Below are 17,841 nucleotides of genomic sequence, written 5' to 3'. Positions count from 1 at the left end.
CAAAATCACGCCTAAAAGATCGATTCCCACATAGCATTCGGGGCTCAAAGCCTGACTAGCCAAAAGGTCTCTTACACTGAGCAAAAGCTGCATCTGGTCTAGAGCCCCATATCTGCCTAAACTCTTTACATAGGGACCAAAGAGGATACTGTAATTAGGATCTGACTTACGCCAAATTGAAGGGAACTGCTGTGCACGGGCCCTTGCACATCCCCTTCATCCTACCTTGGTTCCAATTTATTTCTTTCATACACTGCCTTATCTTAGACTGAGAAAAAGACCCACTACTCCCATGTATTCGCCACTTTGCCCTGCCACCATTTACACTCAAAGTGTACAGTACGACATACCAGATCAGGATTATTATCAGCCCCTGAAAATAATACACAGCACTTTGGGGTAAGAGAAAAGATGGCCTGACATAATGGGAAGGTCAATTGCAGAAGGACTGTGCTAGAGCAAGCACTCATTAATTTGGAGTTCACGCTTCTTTTAAGTGTGATATTTTGCAAACCCTAATTTAACTATTAAAACTCAGTTGATTTTCCTGACTAGGTTCTGCTTCTTCCCCAGGCAAACAATGGCTGGGAGGAGGACATGGGCCCAGCTGGTTATATGACCTCACTGATGCTATTTGTATGAATCCAGTAGGGTTTGACATGTATTTTAACATACACATTTGCTCAATTTCATGTGGTTCTAGTTTTGTCTCCTCACCACTGGTCAGATACGAAATGCAAAGAATATTCACTTTCGAGTAAGTCACACATGAGAACTGAAAACTTGGAAAGCAAGGTTTTGTCCACAGGGAAAATAACTTAGATCCTTTTTCCCCCCATGCTAAGATTGCCTTTCTCATTATGCCTTAAACGTTTAATCAAATTAAATTGAAACAAGTGCCCACATAGGTATTGGCACAAGTTTAAGCATCTTGGTTTTAAATCACACCCCAGGTTAAGATGCAATTTAAACGAGGCCTCAGTCTCTATATTACTCTAGGCTTGTCAGGTCTCATGCACTGAGCGTGAGATTCACACATTTCTCCAGCACCACCACCCCCTGCAGCCTCTCTCCTAGCTTCTGATCCCACAGACCAGGTCACTCTGCTAGGGGAACGCAAGAGATGGAGCCGCAGAGTGCCAAAGGAGGCTCTGCTTTTATGCTGTACCCGCATACCTCCTACGCGGCCCCACTCTGAAAACTGCCAGAGTGCTTTCTCCAAGCTAGCAAGCCCTGCCGGTAGCATGAGCTCCTAGCTGGCTGATTTCAGCCATTTACCTAAGTGCATACTAGCAGTCTCCTCCCAGGAAGTTCTGTGGATGGTATCTATGTGTCCCTTCTTGTTTCCTTTTTCTCCATGTAATTAATCACCAGTGTTACCCCACCCTCTTAATCTGATCCAGCTGGCATATACCGGCACCACACAGGATTTACACTTATTTCACTTACTGCAGGTCAAAAGACTTAGGCTAACAAGAAACAGACTGATTAATCCCAATTGATCAACCGGAAGGGGCAATCACTTAATCACCTCTTGCACTATTTCATTGAAAATCTTCTGGAAAATGCTGCAGAGCTGAATTTACAACACATCCTGAAGTATATTGAAACAGAAGAAAAGAAGTTGGAAAGGAGAATAAGAGCAAAGTAGCCTTCATAAGAAACTGCCAATGTCAGGACTGGCTTTTAGAAGCATTTTTCCATGGGTGTCTGCCTCCACCAAGCTGATGGGAAAAGCATAATTGCATTTGAAGGCCAGGAGTTAGACAAGTTTCCATTAGCAGTTTATCCTAAGGCAGTACCACAGACAAGTGTCACCAGAAAGCAATTTTTGCATGTCTCACCAAAAGACTTGAGCTGTTGTGATGCATGTCCTGAATATACCATTTTCAAAATTTAAGTGATACCGGACCAAAGTTTCATTTTCAATAGCGACAACTCTAGCAGAAAAATTTCCTTTAAACTCTACTGCTGGAAAAAATCCAACTGCTGACTCCTGTATTTCTTAGCTCATCTCAGCCCAGCTTCTTCCAGACTGAGCTCTTCAGGGCAAAGATGCTTAGCATTGGCTATTGCACAGTTTCACATGCAGTGTGGTGCAAAGAAATAACAAGGGCGTCAGACTTGGTTTTTCTAGACTTTACTGCTGATGGGTAAAGGAAGTAAAATGAGGATATTATTTATGCTAACAATACAGAACTATTGTTAAATATGCTTGTGACTTCTTTTCATTATTCAGTGAAGCTTTTAAATTCAAAGTAGTAGAGGAAAACTGTTACATACAACACTTAATGAAAGGGTGATGAGGCCAGAAGTTGCTAGGCAACTGTCTCACATCCTCAAATAATCTGCTGCAAAATCAAAATGTATGCCTCTGATTTTTAATGTAATGTTCTTAATAAACATGTGTGGTAAAGTCTGGCTCAATCAATATTAATTACTTGGCTCTCCAGTGTGTCTGCCAATGACATTGAATCAACCTCCTTTGATAATGTAACTTTCCACCCATTTCATTCCAGACACTGCATCCTTACTCCAGTCATCAGTTTGGCCATAGGATGGGAAACATTGTTCTCGAAGTGGGGGACAGCGTGAGTCAGACTTCCTCATTTTAGCAGTGAGTGAACTGTGGTTTTATGATGCTACAAGCAAACTTTCTCATGAGATTCGGAATCATAGAAAGACTTAGGCTGGAAAGGACCCTTGGAGATCATGTAATTCAGTTCCCTGTTTCAAGCAAGCTAAAGAGCTCTTAAACTCTTTAAATGTTATTCTTTAAAACTCCTTTTAAATTCAAAATTCTTTTTTAAATTTAAAATTCTTTTTTAAGTTTAAACTGTCTTTAAACTTTTAAAACCTTTTAGAATTCTTAAAAAGTTGCTAAGAAAACAAAAGCCAATGCATCCAGGAGAGGGCCATAAATTAGTAGCTTGACTTTCTAAAAAGTCTAAGGATGCAGCCATTGGATCTGAGAACAAAAGGGTGTTCTGTACTTCTCAGGAACACATATACTAACATAAGCACTTAGTTCCAGAGATTTGTTCTTGAAAGTCTTGGTCTGGTGGTATAATACAGAGCAAAATAATTCCAGCACAGCAATTAGTGTTAAGTGAACGACAACCTCAAAGCAAAAGTACTATCTCAATAACCTCAAAACACTGCAAGTTTAGGAAAAAGGAAGGCAACTTTCCTCTCATTACTAGGTTGGATTCAATATACAGAAAGCAGTGGTGGAGACGAGCTGTCTTTATGAAAGCAGTTCAGAATTACTTGAATGACAGTCTGGAAGAGCACCAGTAGGTATCTGTAGTTAACAGTATCAGTTTGGTCTGCCATGTGAGTAAAAATCCAAAGATAAGATAAGGTACATGCCTTTTAATATCTGCCTTGACCGACTCTGAATTGATTATACAGTTGGAAGGTCTGAAGCCTAAGGAAGGCTTACTCTGCCTTTTTCTATAAATGAGCCTTCTCTAGGTTAGGTCTGTGTCAAGGAGCCTATCTAGGACAACCTGTGATTCCTCCATCCATCTGTGGGCTACTCTTCCTCGGATCTGCCATAAGGTGTAAGACAGAAACAGAGACAGCTCGTAGGTCTTCTTGGAGCTACTGTCAGGCTCTGCAGGCATCAATACAGGGGTGTCTTTTGGATTTAGTCTTTTTTTATGTGGGGAAAAAAAAACTCAACAATTTTTTTATGATGACAAATACAAATTGATCCTTGCTAATAAAGAGGTAGGCTACCAGTGACAGAGGCAGCAGACTGTGACAGTATTGCAAATCCTTAGGCTCAGACTGGAGTCAAAACAGCTTGTGGCTCGCAACAGTAATGCTGTCTCCATCTCCACCTTGCCAGGGACTTGCCCTGTCTCCTTTCAGATAAGAGCCTGCCTGCTGTGACCTGTGTTTCATTTGCTTTCACATTAGCTTAGCACAGTGGCTTCCAATCCTGGGAAAAGGCACAGCAATACTTTTAAGAGACTTACAGAAGGCAACGACAAGGCAAGGATCTTGTCAATAGGCTTAAAGTTACTGAACCAAGATGCATGTCTCCACTGGAAAAGTTAGGAGTTCATATACTGAAAACCAATAACTTGTTTAACTTTGGGTTAGAGAGTTGCACTACGATGAAAGGCCGGCTGAGTTAGTACAGTCAGCTACAGAGTACCTGCGCTGAGCAAGTACATCTCTTTCCCATCTAATTTGCAACAGAATTCAGAGTGCTATTTTAATCCCTGAAACCTCTTTCTGAAGCAAGATCGCATGGCCCCAAAACAGCAATCTTTTTCAGCAACAACACGTCACTGGTGTGCCAAGCCTGAAACCACCTAGCAGAGGCTGCACTGCTGAACAGTTTCTGTCTCCTTCCCCTGGCAGCACTTTTGCCTGTGGAGTCTCTTTGACTTTTGTATAGCAGCATTTGCATGCTACCATGATGAAAAAAGCCTTCCCGGAATAGATTCAGAGTTGAAGGCAGTTGTACATTACAGGTTCAGCTGTACTACATTATTAGCGTAGTGCCTCAGAGGAAAGACTGTGACAATAGAGACATCTTGCTGGTACCTGCCATGATCTGATGAACAGCTTCTCTCCAGCTAAAATACATCTGACAAAAATCTGTCAGCTGGACCAGCCAGTCAAAAATAGCAGCACTACAGTGGTGTTTTGGCAGTATTCCAGAATGAAGTTTCTGTGACCCTCCACTGAAAGTTTCTCAATACTCTTGCAAGTTCTTTTGCTGGCGTGGAAGGCAATTTAGATGGCGATGATGAAAGAAGTGCGGTGACATCTAGACACTTAACTTCGTGAGTCCCCTAACTTTAGATCTGAGAACAGCAAAGAGGCTGCTTTTATTTCTTTGATCGTTTGGCAATGGTCAAGGGAGTTTGATTTCATCACATCATCACGGAGTCTTTGACACAACTGAACATAGAAATGATGTTTACTTGTCTGCAGGTGGGATGATATACTTTTCTCCTGCAATGATACATTGATTATTTTCAGGGAGGAGCAACCGCATTATGTAATTACTTGTCCTTTAGGGCACTAGCACATAGGTCTCCATCGCACCCATCTCCTTCCAATTTAACTTGTACTCAGGTTCTTATGGGAAGATAAGGTGCTAATGTGAGCCACAGAGCTCCAGCGCATTGATTACAGAACCTGTTTATCAAACCCAGGTTCTGCTGTCTGATCATTCTCTGAACTGTCTGGCCACATTAAGGTCATGGATGAAAACAGTTCTGGTCACAACAGATGCTACTAGGCAAGCGATGATACGCTAGTACAACATTTCACCTAGCTATTTTGGAACACTTGTTTTGTATACACCTATCTTGCTAACACCCACTAACAATACCAATAACTACAAGGACAGGAGTGGAAAATAAGATGGTGCATCTTAAGAGTTCAGAATTCATGGCTAAAGTCTTATTACCGATAAAGCAAACGTTAGCTCTCGTGTTATTTTTATGCTACATTGTACATTGCATAGGATCCATTGTAAAGGGAAGTGATTTTTTTTTTCCCCCAAGGCAAAGGGCTTTCTATGGTGTGAGTTACAGTTTTGTATGGTGTGTCAAGTATACTTCCAGTATTTACAGTGAACCTGGGAAATGAGTCTGATGGCGATGGGCAATACTTGCTCTGTTTGTATAGGTTCCTTTTAAAGATGGATCAGGTGGAATCCCAAACAGGGACAGGGTAATTGTGCCTTTTCTTTGAGATGATCAAACCTACGTGGAGAGAAGAAACTGCAGGAGATGGCAGCATGTCACAGTGGGGAGCTGGCAGGCTCCAGGTCAAGCATAGAAAAGCCAGAAACTAGGCCTTAGAATCAATGGAAATAACCTTCCAAGAAATCAGAGGGAATAGGCACATTTTTCCACAGCTCTGCCTCTGAGATGGTAAGAATCACACTTCAAAGCATAGGTCCAGCCAGCAAAGACACGGCAGGCAACAAAAGATATAAAGCCTTTCCTTTCTAACCTGCCTGGCTGCAAACTCACCAGTATTTTGGTTGGTATTGCAATAAAAGTTGTTTTGTTTTTTATTTTAAACAGCCTGTTAGTCTTCTCGGAGGGCCATGCTATAGGCAGACTCATCTCAAAACTGCAGCTGACTTGTGGTGCTTTTGTGTTGACATGAAGAAGTTCAGCGAGCCTTGTCCACTCTCATTCAACAGCTATAAAAGGGTGAATCAGCTTCCTGAAGCTGCCAGGCAACAGTGCTGTCATCGCTGTAGTGCCTGAGCAGCTGTGGCGATGAATGTCACGGTTGTATCGCATCTTCGCTCTGGCTCACAACACGGGCTTTTCTGCCCTTCGGGTCACAACACAGCGCACCAGCCGAGACTGCTGCTTGGGTCTGTGGCAGCGACTTCATCCGAGGCTACCTGGTTGGTGGCTCATGCGATCTGGTCTACAGTACAGCTATTAATTTACACTTTACTTCTTCTCAGCTCACTTTTTTTACTCCCCCCTCTCACCCCTCTGAGTAAAGTAAAGTATACCTGGGTATGCATAGCTTTTTTTTTTTTCCTTCCCTCCCAAATCCACACAAAATAACTAATTTTCACTTAACAGAATAGCATCAACAAGTATCTCCACCAGTCCGCATATCAACAGCAGCACCAGGGCATGTCAGGACATGACCCTGAAGCCAGAGCTGTTCCCATTTCCAGTTAGTTGTTGACTTTACTAAGCGTTTGTCCCTAATTTCTACACAGATCCTGTTTGCTTGGAAGAGCTAATCCTCTATGCCTGACACTTAAGCTGAGAGCAGCCTGAGGTATATACTGCTACTTTATTCCAGGTTCAGAGGTGATTACATCCATTTGAGTTAGATCTTGAAGGACATGCATTGTCAACAGTTGTGGGAAGAGGTGCACATAATAGCATTTCTGATAATTATTTTTCACACCACCTTTGGATGCTACAAAAAGCTGACCGGCTGAGACTTGTTCCAGTCAGTAAGATACCAAGAAGTCTGATTAAGTGAACTGCCCAGGTTTAATGAAATAGGAGTGCTGTGCTGGAATCACTTGTAGGTTGAGGGCAGTGTGGCCCACAACACTATCATCTCCTTCATGACCAGGCCTATCTGTCTGAGCAGAAGTGGTGGAAACAGAAACCAGCCATCAGCTGTTATTATCATCTGGGACCTCTTAGTCTGGTGGAACGCAGCCTCGCCTTGCTAGAACCTGAAGGCATATAAACATTATCATGTGGTCACTGATATAAAAGCTGCTGACAGGTCACAAGTACTTGATCTAGCCTATCACCTAAAGAAAATAATTAGGCAGTGTAGAATTTGTACCATGCCTGGGATTTAATAGGAAAATAACAGCATAAAAAAAAAAATCTGACCACTGGTTTACTGAAATTGCATTCACATAGCTTTTGCAGCTGCTGTGTTCATAATCAGATCTCCTGTGAAACGTGGGGTGCAGAACTGCACAAGAATTACATCATTTCCAAAGCTTTTCAAGTGTTTTTGGAGCCACAATAGTTGCAGTTAGTGGCTATTTATGAACAGCCTCCGGGATACATTAGGTGACTGGGATTAAATGCACATCCTTAGTCCTGTGTGAAGGTAGACTTTGGAAGACATGAGCAGATCAGGTGCCACGCACACTGGGAGACGCGGTAGAAAGTTTGAAACTGATAGCAACACTTTGAAGTACGTGTGGAAGCAAGCAAGTGTATGAAATAGGCAGAAAAAAAATTATGTCCTCCACTTCACCATGCACAGGAGATTGAGAACGATGGCAGCCTAGAAAGGAGACTAAGAAAATCATCTGGAAGCTTTAATACTACTATGATCCATGCAGGAATATAATTTGGGAAAAATAAGCTCCATAAACCAGCTACGAGTTGAGAACTGAGCATTGCTGAACCTTAAATATGTAATAAATATGACAATTTGGCAATTAGTGGCAGCGGCAGAGTCATGTGAATTCTGAAATAACAGATATCCGATTTAAAAACAAAGTTACTGTGAAAAAGGATTCTTACAAGCAAAGGCAGCTGTAGAACTGGTGAAAGCATGCCTCCCAAGAGAACATACCAGCTAAAAAAGAACAAAAGTGTCTTTAATTTACAATCCATTTGACAGCATAGAGACAGAAAGTCATATCGAGAGGCCCAGTATGTAGCATCATACAGTACAAATGGCTAGGAATAAAGTAGTCACATATACTGATGCAGGTATGACTGGATTATGCAAATACTATTCACATAGACAAAAAGGAAATTGGAAATAGTGGACAAAAGGAAAATTTCAAGATAGGGCCAAAAGCTGGGGGTGAAATAATCGTAGCAACTAAAGACAAATATTGGATTGCCCAATATGTTGTATCATAGGCCTACATAAACTGATGCAGAAAATCCACAGGAATAGATATTACAGGGTTCAAAAATTAAATCAGGTAAAACTGGAAGGACCTTTTGTGCCTGGGCTAAAAATTCAACGAACAAACAATGCAGAACTATCACGTAAACACAGAAAGATTTAGGTGGGAAGGGACCTTTGGGTCTCTACTCTAAGCCCCTGCTCACACAAGGCTAACTTCAAAGCCAGGTTGGGTTGCTTAGGGCCTTGTCTATTAAAAGCAAAATGCAAGAGGATAACATGACTCCTCATCACCATCAGTTCAAAGCTGATGCAATTTTGAAAGCAAAACAGAGATAAGTAACTTTTTATACTGTTGCTTTACAAGCTGCCAAGAAGCAATGCTGCTATGCCCAGTAACTGAATTTGTTCATGATAGGATTTGAGAAGTCTTTTTTGGACAGTTTCAGTGACTTCTGAAATCAGTTCAGGTAGCCAGGCTGTTTGTGCAGCGTGGGGAGCCTTAAAGAAATGTCAGAGCAAGTAAATTCCAGACTCCTGACACCTTCAAAGTGATCATCATTAGCTCTCTAACACATGTTAAAAGATGGGAATCTAGCACTAGTACTGTAACACACTTCCCCATGCCCAGCTGGTATTGCTGTGTCAAAACTTCAAAGACAAAAAATTTACCAAGAAATTTGTTAGATGATGAGGGGGTGGGGGTGGTAAGGTAGATAAGAAAGTGGTTATAGGAACTACAGTCTGCCTTTTTAAGGGCGTAGTTTCCAATAGTAGCGTAAAATGAATTAAACCCTTTCTAAACAGCTACTACAAAGCAAGCTAGCGCAAATCTTTTAGCAGACAAACTTCTAGGAACACTTTACTTAAAGTATAGACACTTTCACTTGAAGACTACCTTTAAGCTTAGCCAAGATTTCACTGCCAGTTAAGGTACTGTAGAAGTCCAGAAAAATGACCCATGCTGTCCCAAACTGACTGGTATACAGCTCGGTGTTCTTGGGCTGAGCGTGTGTTAACAGAAGCATTGTCTAGACTGGATGCGGACCAGGTCTGACCGTGAAACAATCACACATAGCAAGCCACTTCATCCATTGTCATTCGCTAAAAGTGAGGAGAAAAAGGTATAATTCTGCCTCCACAGAATTATCCAGCCTCTTCTGGGCCATGCCTCAGAGACCTCGCCTGTATAAAGCATGAAAATGCCTCACAACAAATTCCTCCTCTGTGTGATAAGCGTACTGACACAAATCCAGCTCACAGGTGGGAGATCTCTGGCATCTGAGGTTAGGTACAAGTAGCAGTATTACTTGAAATATGCCCTTCCACTCTGTATGCAATACAGCTCAGATGTTTCCGGCCTGTTACTAATCAAGCTAGTCAGACTATTCAGTATTAATCTTTGCTCTTTTATGTCAAAAAATGTTCTGAATTAATCTCAGTTCTCTTTCAAACATATTTACTCCTTCATTTTGGAAGAATGGTTTCAGAAACAGTTGTTCAAAGGTCTGATTCCAAGAGAATTGCACATTGTTCCCTTTTTGCTTGTGGCAGTTTGTCAGCCTTCCACCTAACAGTTATTGGGAAATGATGTAATTAGACAAATCCCTTTGAAAGAGTTGATCATCAGAAGTCAGTCAATCTGTTCTTCATCCTCTGTTAGTTTATCAGGCATCAGCATCCTGATCTATTAGCTCAGATTGATCTCAGGCCATGTTTTCCAGCATCTTCTACGATTCCCGGTTACAACTACTATATTTTAAATATAAGTATTTAAAGCAGGTATCGCACAAGCAGAAGGGTGTGCCAACTCCTAGCACTGCTGTGAACCTACTGTGCAAAAAATCAGATGTTCTGTAACAAAGGTTTAGTCTCCTTTCTATCAGATTATTTTTAGAATGCACTTTTCAGTGGTTTTTTCCAATCTCTTCAAGAGGCTGACTTCATCCTGAACATGCCTGGAGCCTAGGATTGGGTTAAAATTACCACACAGACAGTTGGGCGCAACAAAAGGAACAATGGGCAAAACATGATCTACATGTATGTCTCACTAGGGCACCTCTTTTGAGTAGGGTGTAATAATAATAATAGTAATAACCAAAACAGCTGTACTAATGAAACAAATGCAGTTAGGCCAGTACAGGAGAACCTCACTGTCTGGCTCTAGTTCACCCAGCAAGACTACCAGGAGGAGGAGGAGGCTGGGGTGAATTTAAACCAGCCACAGCGCATTACAGAGGAAAGTTATGAAAATGAGTTAGGAACAGGCTGAACTCAAGTCTACTTTAAAAGCAGCAAGGGTAAAGACTCCTATTCCACAGGAGAGCTTGGGGCTTGCTAGAAAGATAAGAGAATGGATGAGGAACTGGAACTATGTATTAACATACATCCTTCTAATTACTGCCGCGTAGTCCCTGAATTCCCTATTCTTTGTGCCTTCCCTCCACCACTCCCACAGTCCTGCTGTTACAAAAGAAACCATCTTCGATAACATAGGTTGTGACGCTAGAGGGGCTGCTCAACTGTGCTGCATACAAAATAGCTGTACTTGTACAAAAATAGCTGAGAGCTCAGCTGTCTTTTGGGGTCCAATTTTGCAGTGGTTTCAGAAGTAGATTTTGAAGCACTTCCATCAACTCAGTTTTACAGTTGTGAAACAAAGGGAAATGCCACTCTCATCAGCTGTGTGGGCCAAACATAGCATTAGGGCTGGGTGTAAAGTCCTAGAACCTTGCAGCCCACCCAGTAGGCCAGATTGCTGGCCCATGAGTTAACAGTTATTTCTTCAGTCAGCTGCTGAGTTAAAAAACGTGTAACTGAATCATTCAGCTTGGTACTCAAGAGGAAAAAAGACAGAACAACCTTAAACAGACAAAGATTCTAAATTCTTGAGAGACTGGAGACAGAAATACTTCTGCCATGGCAATTTGCCTGGAAAAGGAGACATAAAATGTATTTGTACCATGTTAGAATGAAAAACTGGGCGATGATTTTATTTTTTTCCTTTTTCTCCCTTAAGTTTCATTACTTCATGGAAACAATATATTTCAAGGACATGTTTAATCACTGAGAGCTACTGGAAGCCAATAGGCATCAGAAGAACTACTGGAAGTCAATGATGCATCAGTCCCCAAACAGCTGGCTAGCGGGTGAGGCTGCAGAGGTGAAGGGGATGCAGGGGAGAGAGACTTATAAAGCATACAATGTCCAGGAGAGGTTGGAGCTGCAGAAGCCCGATTTTGGGAGGCAGGGTGAGATTTCAATTTGGATTATGCTTTTCCATCATTTAGTACTCCCAGTGGCTCCCCTTCCTTGAATGTGTGTACTCACCCCTACTTCTGGAGGGTCTGGAAGCCAGCCCAGTTCACCCTGCGCAGTGCTTGTGTCGAGTAGATCCACTGAAAACCAGAAGGAGGAAAAAACAAAACAAAACAAAACAAACAATTCAATGACTCAATTCATATGGCCCATGGAATGGCTTCATCCTCGTTTTGCCACAGAAGGCAAAGCCTGCACTGCCTCTCTCAAACCCACATCCTTTGTGACCTTTCATCTCCAAAAAGCATGGCTAGAGAAAGGATGGGAAGATACAAGACAGTGCAGCTAGTCAGGAGTTAAAAGGTTTTCCTCATACACGAGACCCTCTCCCCTTCCACCCTCCTCTCAAGTAATACCCACACACATCCAAAAAATGCAACCCTGTCAAATTTTTCCGCTTCCTAAAGCTGCCCCAAAATGGGAGCAGGAGGCTGAAGCCTATTGAAACGGGAACCCAGCATTAGCAGCTGAATACATTTTTCCTCCAAATAGGAAGGCAGCAGACAAAATGGATGAAGAAGCAGGCAATCACATAAATTACCAAACACAAAAGATCAATCAGTGTCACCCAGAGGTACTATGTGGTGCTTGAAACTCAGTGGGAAAGTACGGAGGCAGTGTGAAGCTGCAGAAGGGACTTCCACTGTCGCCGTACCCAGAAGCCATGAGATGCATCCGTTGTTCAAACTGCTGAGCCCTCTCCCACTGACCCAGGCTGTCCACCGGCTGATGGTGGCCTAAAAATCGTTTCACTCTCCCCCCCGCCGACTGTTTTAGCCACGACAGCAAGAGAATAACAGCTCCCAGACATAGCATTGCCACTTCTTGCAGAATTGCCCTGCATGGCTGCGTTAAGCCTTGGCTCCTGGAGTCAGGTGACAAAGGAGAAAATCAGCGGTGTGTTCATTTTTAGCCCTCGAAGAAATCTGAAAATGTGATCAGAGTTTGCCCTCGAGTCCTGATCTGAAGAGAAGTTAAAAGTGTATCACTTCGTAGGCAAACAGGGAGAAGAGAGAGGAGGAGTTGGAATAAGTCGTACTGCTGGATGTGCAGCTTCATGCCTGCCTTTGGGTCTGCCGGTGCTGCCAGAACAGACAACTGGTTTCAGTGCACCTATTGCAGCCCCAGCTTGGGAACACAGGAAACAGGAAAAATTCCCTGGATTCCCTTTTAGATTCCTATGGGTGTATTCAGAGGGGTCATTTCTAAATGTCTCAGAAAAGAATTTGGGGGTGAAAGGTAGGAGGGGGGAAATATTTAAATGGCATTTAAATAACCAGATACCCTCCCCCTCATCTGACTGCTTTACAAATACTGCCTGCCAACTCTAAGTAATAGAGTGTAAAGTGCAGATCAGCAAGAGTCCTGTGGAATGAGGAAGCAGGCTGTGGGCCCAGAGTCAGAGATAAGAGGGATTGCACTGCTGTTCTCACCTCTGAAACACCCTTTCAGGATTGGGAGAAGGGAAAAGCAGGAATCCAGGTTTTGCAAGTTCCCAGCGTTCAGAGCATGGTCATATGGCAAAACCTTCCTAGCCACAGACTCCCCGTCCAGACAAGGCTCCTCACCCGCTTCCCTTCTGCTCTCAATCTCTCTACTTGAGATACTGTTCTCGTGTTGTTGTCTCCAAAAACTCCCAGGGTGAGGTAGCCTGTCCTTCCAGAACCGTCACCCAGATAATATCTATCCCACGCACTTCAGGCCTGAAGCAGTGATGTGCAAGTGAGAGGGGCTGCATGGCAAGTTCTAGCAGAGCAAGGGAAAAGGAACTCAGAAGCAGCTGGGACGGGAACCTTGCAGAGCCCGTGTGCCATGCCGCTGCATCGCCAGCGGCAGCTCCTCCGCCTGCCCAGTGCCCACTGGAGGGGATGAAGTCCATTCTCAAGAAGTACCTCTCAGAGTGAAAGCCACAACTGGGATCCTCCAAGGAAAGGGAGAATGAGTCAGCAAGACTACAAGAGCGCAGGGAATATGAGTACTCGGGGGCTACAAGCTCTTTGGTCGACAGGCTCGCTGCTAGGACTCTCACGTGGCTGTCCAGCCACATGGGAGGAGGTCTCCCCAAAAAGAAGAAAGACTTCAGATAAGAGAGGACGCCGGGGAAATGAGCTGTTCCCAGGTAGACACATTAAGGAAGAGTGGATCACAGACACAGCCCAAATGAGATGGCTGAGATAAGGGAGAAGCTGGCAGAGAAGTCCCCGAGTGTTACTGCCAACTACTGGTCACACACCTACAGAAACCAGAGCCTGTGTAGTGCTACCTTATATTACTTCTCACCTAGACCGGCCTTCTCCACAATGTCTGCTAGCTGCATCCACGTAGCTGGATCCTCAGTACAAACGTGCTTGTCAAGAACGCTTTAAAAGAGCACTCGGCACTCGCAGAGTCTGAGATGAGCCCATGGCTGAACTGCCAGTTATGACTAAGTCCTCTCCATCGAGAGCCTGGAGCAGCAAAGGAGAAGGCTGTCCTTGGGACAGAAAAGCCCCAACACCTCTCGCCGTGCAAAACAGAGACCAGAAGTCTCTGGCAGGAATTAACTGCAGGAGGAGGTAGGGAAGAGAACAGACATTTACTCTTCCTCACCTCTCTGTTAAAAATTCCCATTCCTCGGATGTTTCATAACCACCGTGCAACTGCCAAGATGGAAGCGAAAAAAAAAAAGATCACTACATCTAATAAAAGGGACTAAGTGGGACAGAGAAGGGAAGTCTCAAGGGAGTCTCAAGAGCTGGAAGAGGCAGTTGCGAAGCCCAGCTCTGCCTTCCAAGGCAGGGGTAGGTGAAAGAAGACTGTCTCGCTTTCCAAGCCTCCGAAAAAATGACTGTCCTCTTGCTCACAAGGGTTAACTCCCAAGAGGGCTTCCCGAGGAAACTGCGGGGGAGTTGGCGGGGGGTGGGGGGGAACCTTCTGAGTTTAAACTTGTTATCTGCAACGCTGGTGTTTAAGTTTAAACTGAGTTTAAACTTGTGTGTTTAAACTCGTTATCTGCGTTTAGGGCAAACAGAGGCAGAATTCTCCTGGACCGCTGGACATGCAGAGCCACTCGCGCTTCAGCGGGGAGGGGGAGAACGTACCTGGGCTCAGCCCAGCCAGGCGCCGAGACTCGGACGGGGTTTGCTCCTGCCCCTCGCCCCCCCCAGGCAGCCCGGCCCCTTCCCCAGCTCCCGCCGGGCGGGCTGCGCCGTCCCCGCGGCCCCACGCGTGTCGGGCGGGCCCCACGCGTGTGGGGCCGGCCCCGCTCCCGGCCCCCCAGGGGGGTCCCTGGCTGCCTGCCCGCCCCGCCCCGACCCTCCACGGCCGAGGGCGCAGCCGGCCCCACGCTCACCTTCTTTCCCCGGCACCTCGGGGGGAAGGAGAGCCCAGAGGAGCAGCAGCCCGAGGGAGAGCTCCATTCCGCCGCTCCAGCTCTCAGCCCCGCGCCGGCCGGAGAGGGGGGCTGGCTCCCAGCCGCCGCCCGCTCGCCCGCCTCAGGCCTCCCAGCCTCGGCCCCCGCTCGCCGGGCATGGAGCTCCGCCGCAGCCGCCGGCCGGGAGCGCACACATTGCACAACTCCCCGCCTGGCCCACAGTTATGATGAAAGATCAAGGCGAGTGGGTGGAGAAGCCTTACTGCCTTTACCTGTTTTAAAGGGGCTGGTCACAGACTTCCCATCTGGCAGGCAAATAAACCCACCTTCAAGGCAGCCACCTTTTTCCTGGGAGCCTCCCTCCACCTTTGCTCCAGTCCCGTAAGAGGCTCCCGGTTGCCACCTCCCGGCCAGCCCTCGCCACCGTCCCCGCTCTTGCTCCGCCGCCGGCCCCGGGGCTCGCCCCGGGACGGAGCGGCTCGGCGGGGAGCCTGGCCAGGGCTGGCCCCCGTGTGTCCCGTCCCTCCCCGGGCTCACCGCTGACTTTCAGGGGTGCAAAGAGCCCGGGCGCTGCGCTAGGGACCGCTGGGTCCATGCTCTCGGGATAAGGCGGCTGAAACCTCCGCGCCGTCCCTGCAGCGGCTGCTTGGGGAATCCGAGAGGCAGCGGCCCGAGTCGTTCCCCCGGCTGCCACCGCAAGGCACGGAGCGACGGCCGCGCCGCTTTGTCCGGCGGAATGACTGCTTTCCGCCTAGTAAGCTCCTCGGCACCGATGGGAGGCGCCCGCTTTGCGGTTAAAAAAATCGCGGGAGAGGAGCTGAGCCAGAAGGATTCGTTCTCTCTGTGTGCAGGAAGACCTCCTGGGACTTTTCGTTTCCTTCCTGAGCGACATAAACGTGAAAGAACTTGCGTTTGCTGCTCCTCTTCTGCCATTCATCAAGGGTGTTACTCCCACCCGTGCGCAGCGGTTACACCCCTCCCCATAACATTATTCCTCCACCGGCTGTAAGGCCGCATTCCTCCTGCTCTCTTCCTCCTCCCCAAGGAAGGCTAAAGAAAGGACTTTGTCAGGGTGCCTGGAGAAGCTGGGGATCGCCATCCTTGGAGATGTTCCAGACTCGCCAGGACGCGGCCGTGGGCGACTCGCCCACCTCTGGAGTCAGCCCTGCTGTCAGCAGGGGTTGAGACTACAGACCTCCCGAGGGCCCTTGCATCTAAATCTTTCAGTGAGTTCTGTGATTCTCCATCCGTACGTCTTGGAAAACCAAAATCTATCCCAAGAACTTTGAACACAGGCAAGAGAAATCTGAGAACAAGTGGTTAAAATACTAAGCTTTAAATTTTGCATAGCACGTGAAGTAAAAGTTCCCAGTACAAATAATTCAAATGTTAATGTCGTTCAGAGTAGTTATATCTTAAATTTATTCCAGTTTAATCCTGTCTAAAGTGCTCTTTCTCAGTCTACGGTGCTAAGTCTCAAATTTTTATGCTCACCTTTCCTCCACATTTGAATGACTTCCGTTGCAGCACCAGTATAAGTTTTCCTTGTCTGCGTCCCATACCTTGAATTTGCACTAGTGGAATGTATCCATTTCAGTCTTCATTTGTACAATACTGTGCCTTTTTCAGTCTATGATGTAGCAGTGGGGCAGATGGACCAACGGCTGACTTCCCCTTTCTGATGGGACAACATAGGTGAGGCCTACAGACACATGGAATGGGAAAGAACCATCTGCAACTGGAGGGTAAAGCTCTAGGGCAGCTCAGCAGCTCATATCCTTCCTAAGGGGAAAAAAAAAAAAAAAAAAAAATCAGTGTTGCAGCCTTACATTCAGTTCCTCAGGGCTACCCGAGTTTGCATCTGCAGAATCTCAGAAGTGCCAAAGCTTTGGGGTGAAGAAGCTGGGGATGCTCTGTCTCTGTTTCATTAGTGGGCAGATACTCAGGACATTTGATCTAAGCTGTTTGGAATTGGCAGGAACAGATTTACTAGGGCTTATTGGAGAAGAAGGCCTAAAAAAGATTTACTTTCTTTTTCTCCCCCTTGTAGAGTTGGCTGATGGGGGTCAGAAATTGGGGTATTCCAGATGACGGTGGTCAGAAATCATATGTAACGCTTTGTTATTTTGTAGATTGGAGTTCACCTACTGCAGCTCCCAGTCAGAATGTGCACAATGGTAGTCACACAAAATACCATCTAATGCAGCAAGATGAAGATCTGCAGCAAATGTGTAAACAAGTAGAAGCACAAAAAAGTAGAAACCCCAAATGCCTGGAACTTTACTGATATCTATAAAAGCTCTGCTGCATTGCTTTGCCATGTGTCCGCTGCACCAAAATGCAGATCCAAAGGGAAAAAGAGGGTATCTACACAGACGCTGTACTCAGTACAGTGGAGCACTACACGTGAATTATTCACACAACTCTGCTGAGTATTTCATTGACAGGATCCTTTTGCTTGTGCATCACAAGATTGGATTCTGTCTTTGTAAACTGTCGGACAAAACTAATTCCCTGAGTGTCTAGTGCAAAAAAAACCCCAACAACCAAACAAACTGAAATAGCTTAATTTCAAAAAATCTTTATCTTTACGATCATATTCTATGATTCTATGATTTACACCTCCACAACCTTTTCACTGTGATGTTTTCCCAGTAAGTTTCTCATCTCTGGCACGCTTTTTGATGGTAAGAAGATAACCGCATCTTTTAAATTCACTCTCAGCGTCTCTTTGGGCTGAATCTCATCCTGTGTTTTTCTAGTCCCTCTGAGTATTTCTGAATCACAGGGCATATGTTTTCCTTCCATTTCCCAGTATC

At 45.3% G+C, this 17,841-nt stretch overlaps 1 protein-coding gene across 2 annotated transcripts in view; it reads right to left on the bottom strand.

Moving 5' to 3' along the window:
• The window catches only part of EPHA1 (EPH receptor A1), a 35,296-nt gene extending 19,890 nt beyond the window's left edge, over positions 1-15,406 (bottom strand). Inside the window, exons 1-2 of one of the 2 annotated variants that reach the window (XM_069786038.1) lie at positions 15,002-15,406; positions 11,683-11,750 (exon numbers count right to left, since the gene is read on the bottom strand). In XM_069786038.1, coding sequence (XP_069642139.1) covers positions 11,683-11,750; positions 15,002-15,068 — 135 coding nt within the window. In that variant the 5' untranslated portion in view covers positions 15,069-15,406. Of the gene's footprint in view, positions 1-11,682; positions 11,751-12,709; positions 12,743-15,001 lie in introns of those variants that run through there. The other variant, XM_069786039.1, reaches the window with a different exon arrangement.
• Positions 15,407-17,841: the final 2,435 nt, after the last annotated feature.

The sequence above is a fragment of the Haliaeetus albicilla genome, chromosome 6, assembly GCF_947461875.1.
Source record: "Haliaeetus albicilla chromosome 6, bHalAlb1.1, whole genome shotgun sequence".
In the NCBI taxonomy this organism is placed as follows: Eukaryota; Metazoa; Chordata; class Aves; order Accipitriformes; family Accipitridae; genus Haliaeetus; species Haliaeetus albicilla.
Note: the sequence above shows the minus strand (reverse complement) of the source record. Positions and strands in the feature narration are given on the sequence as shown.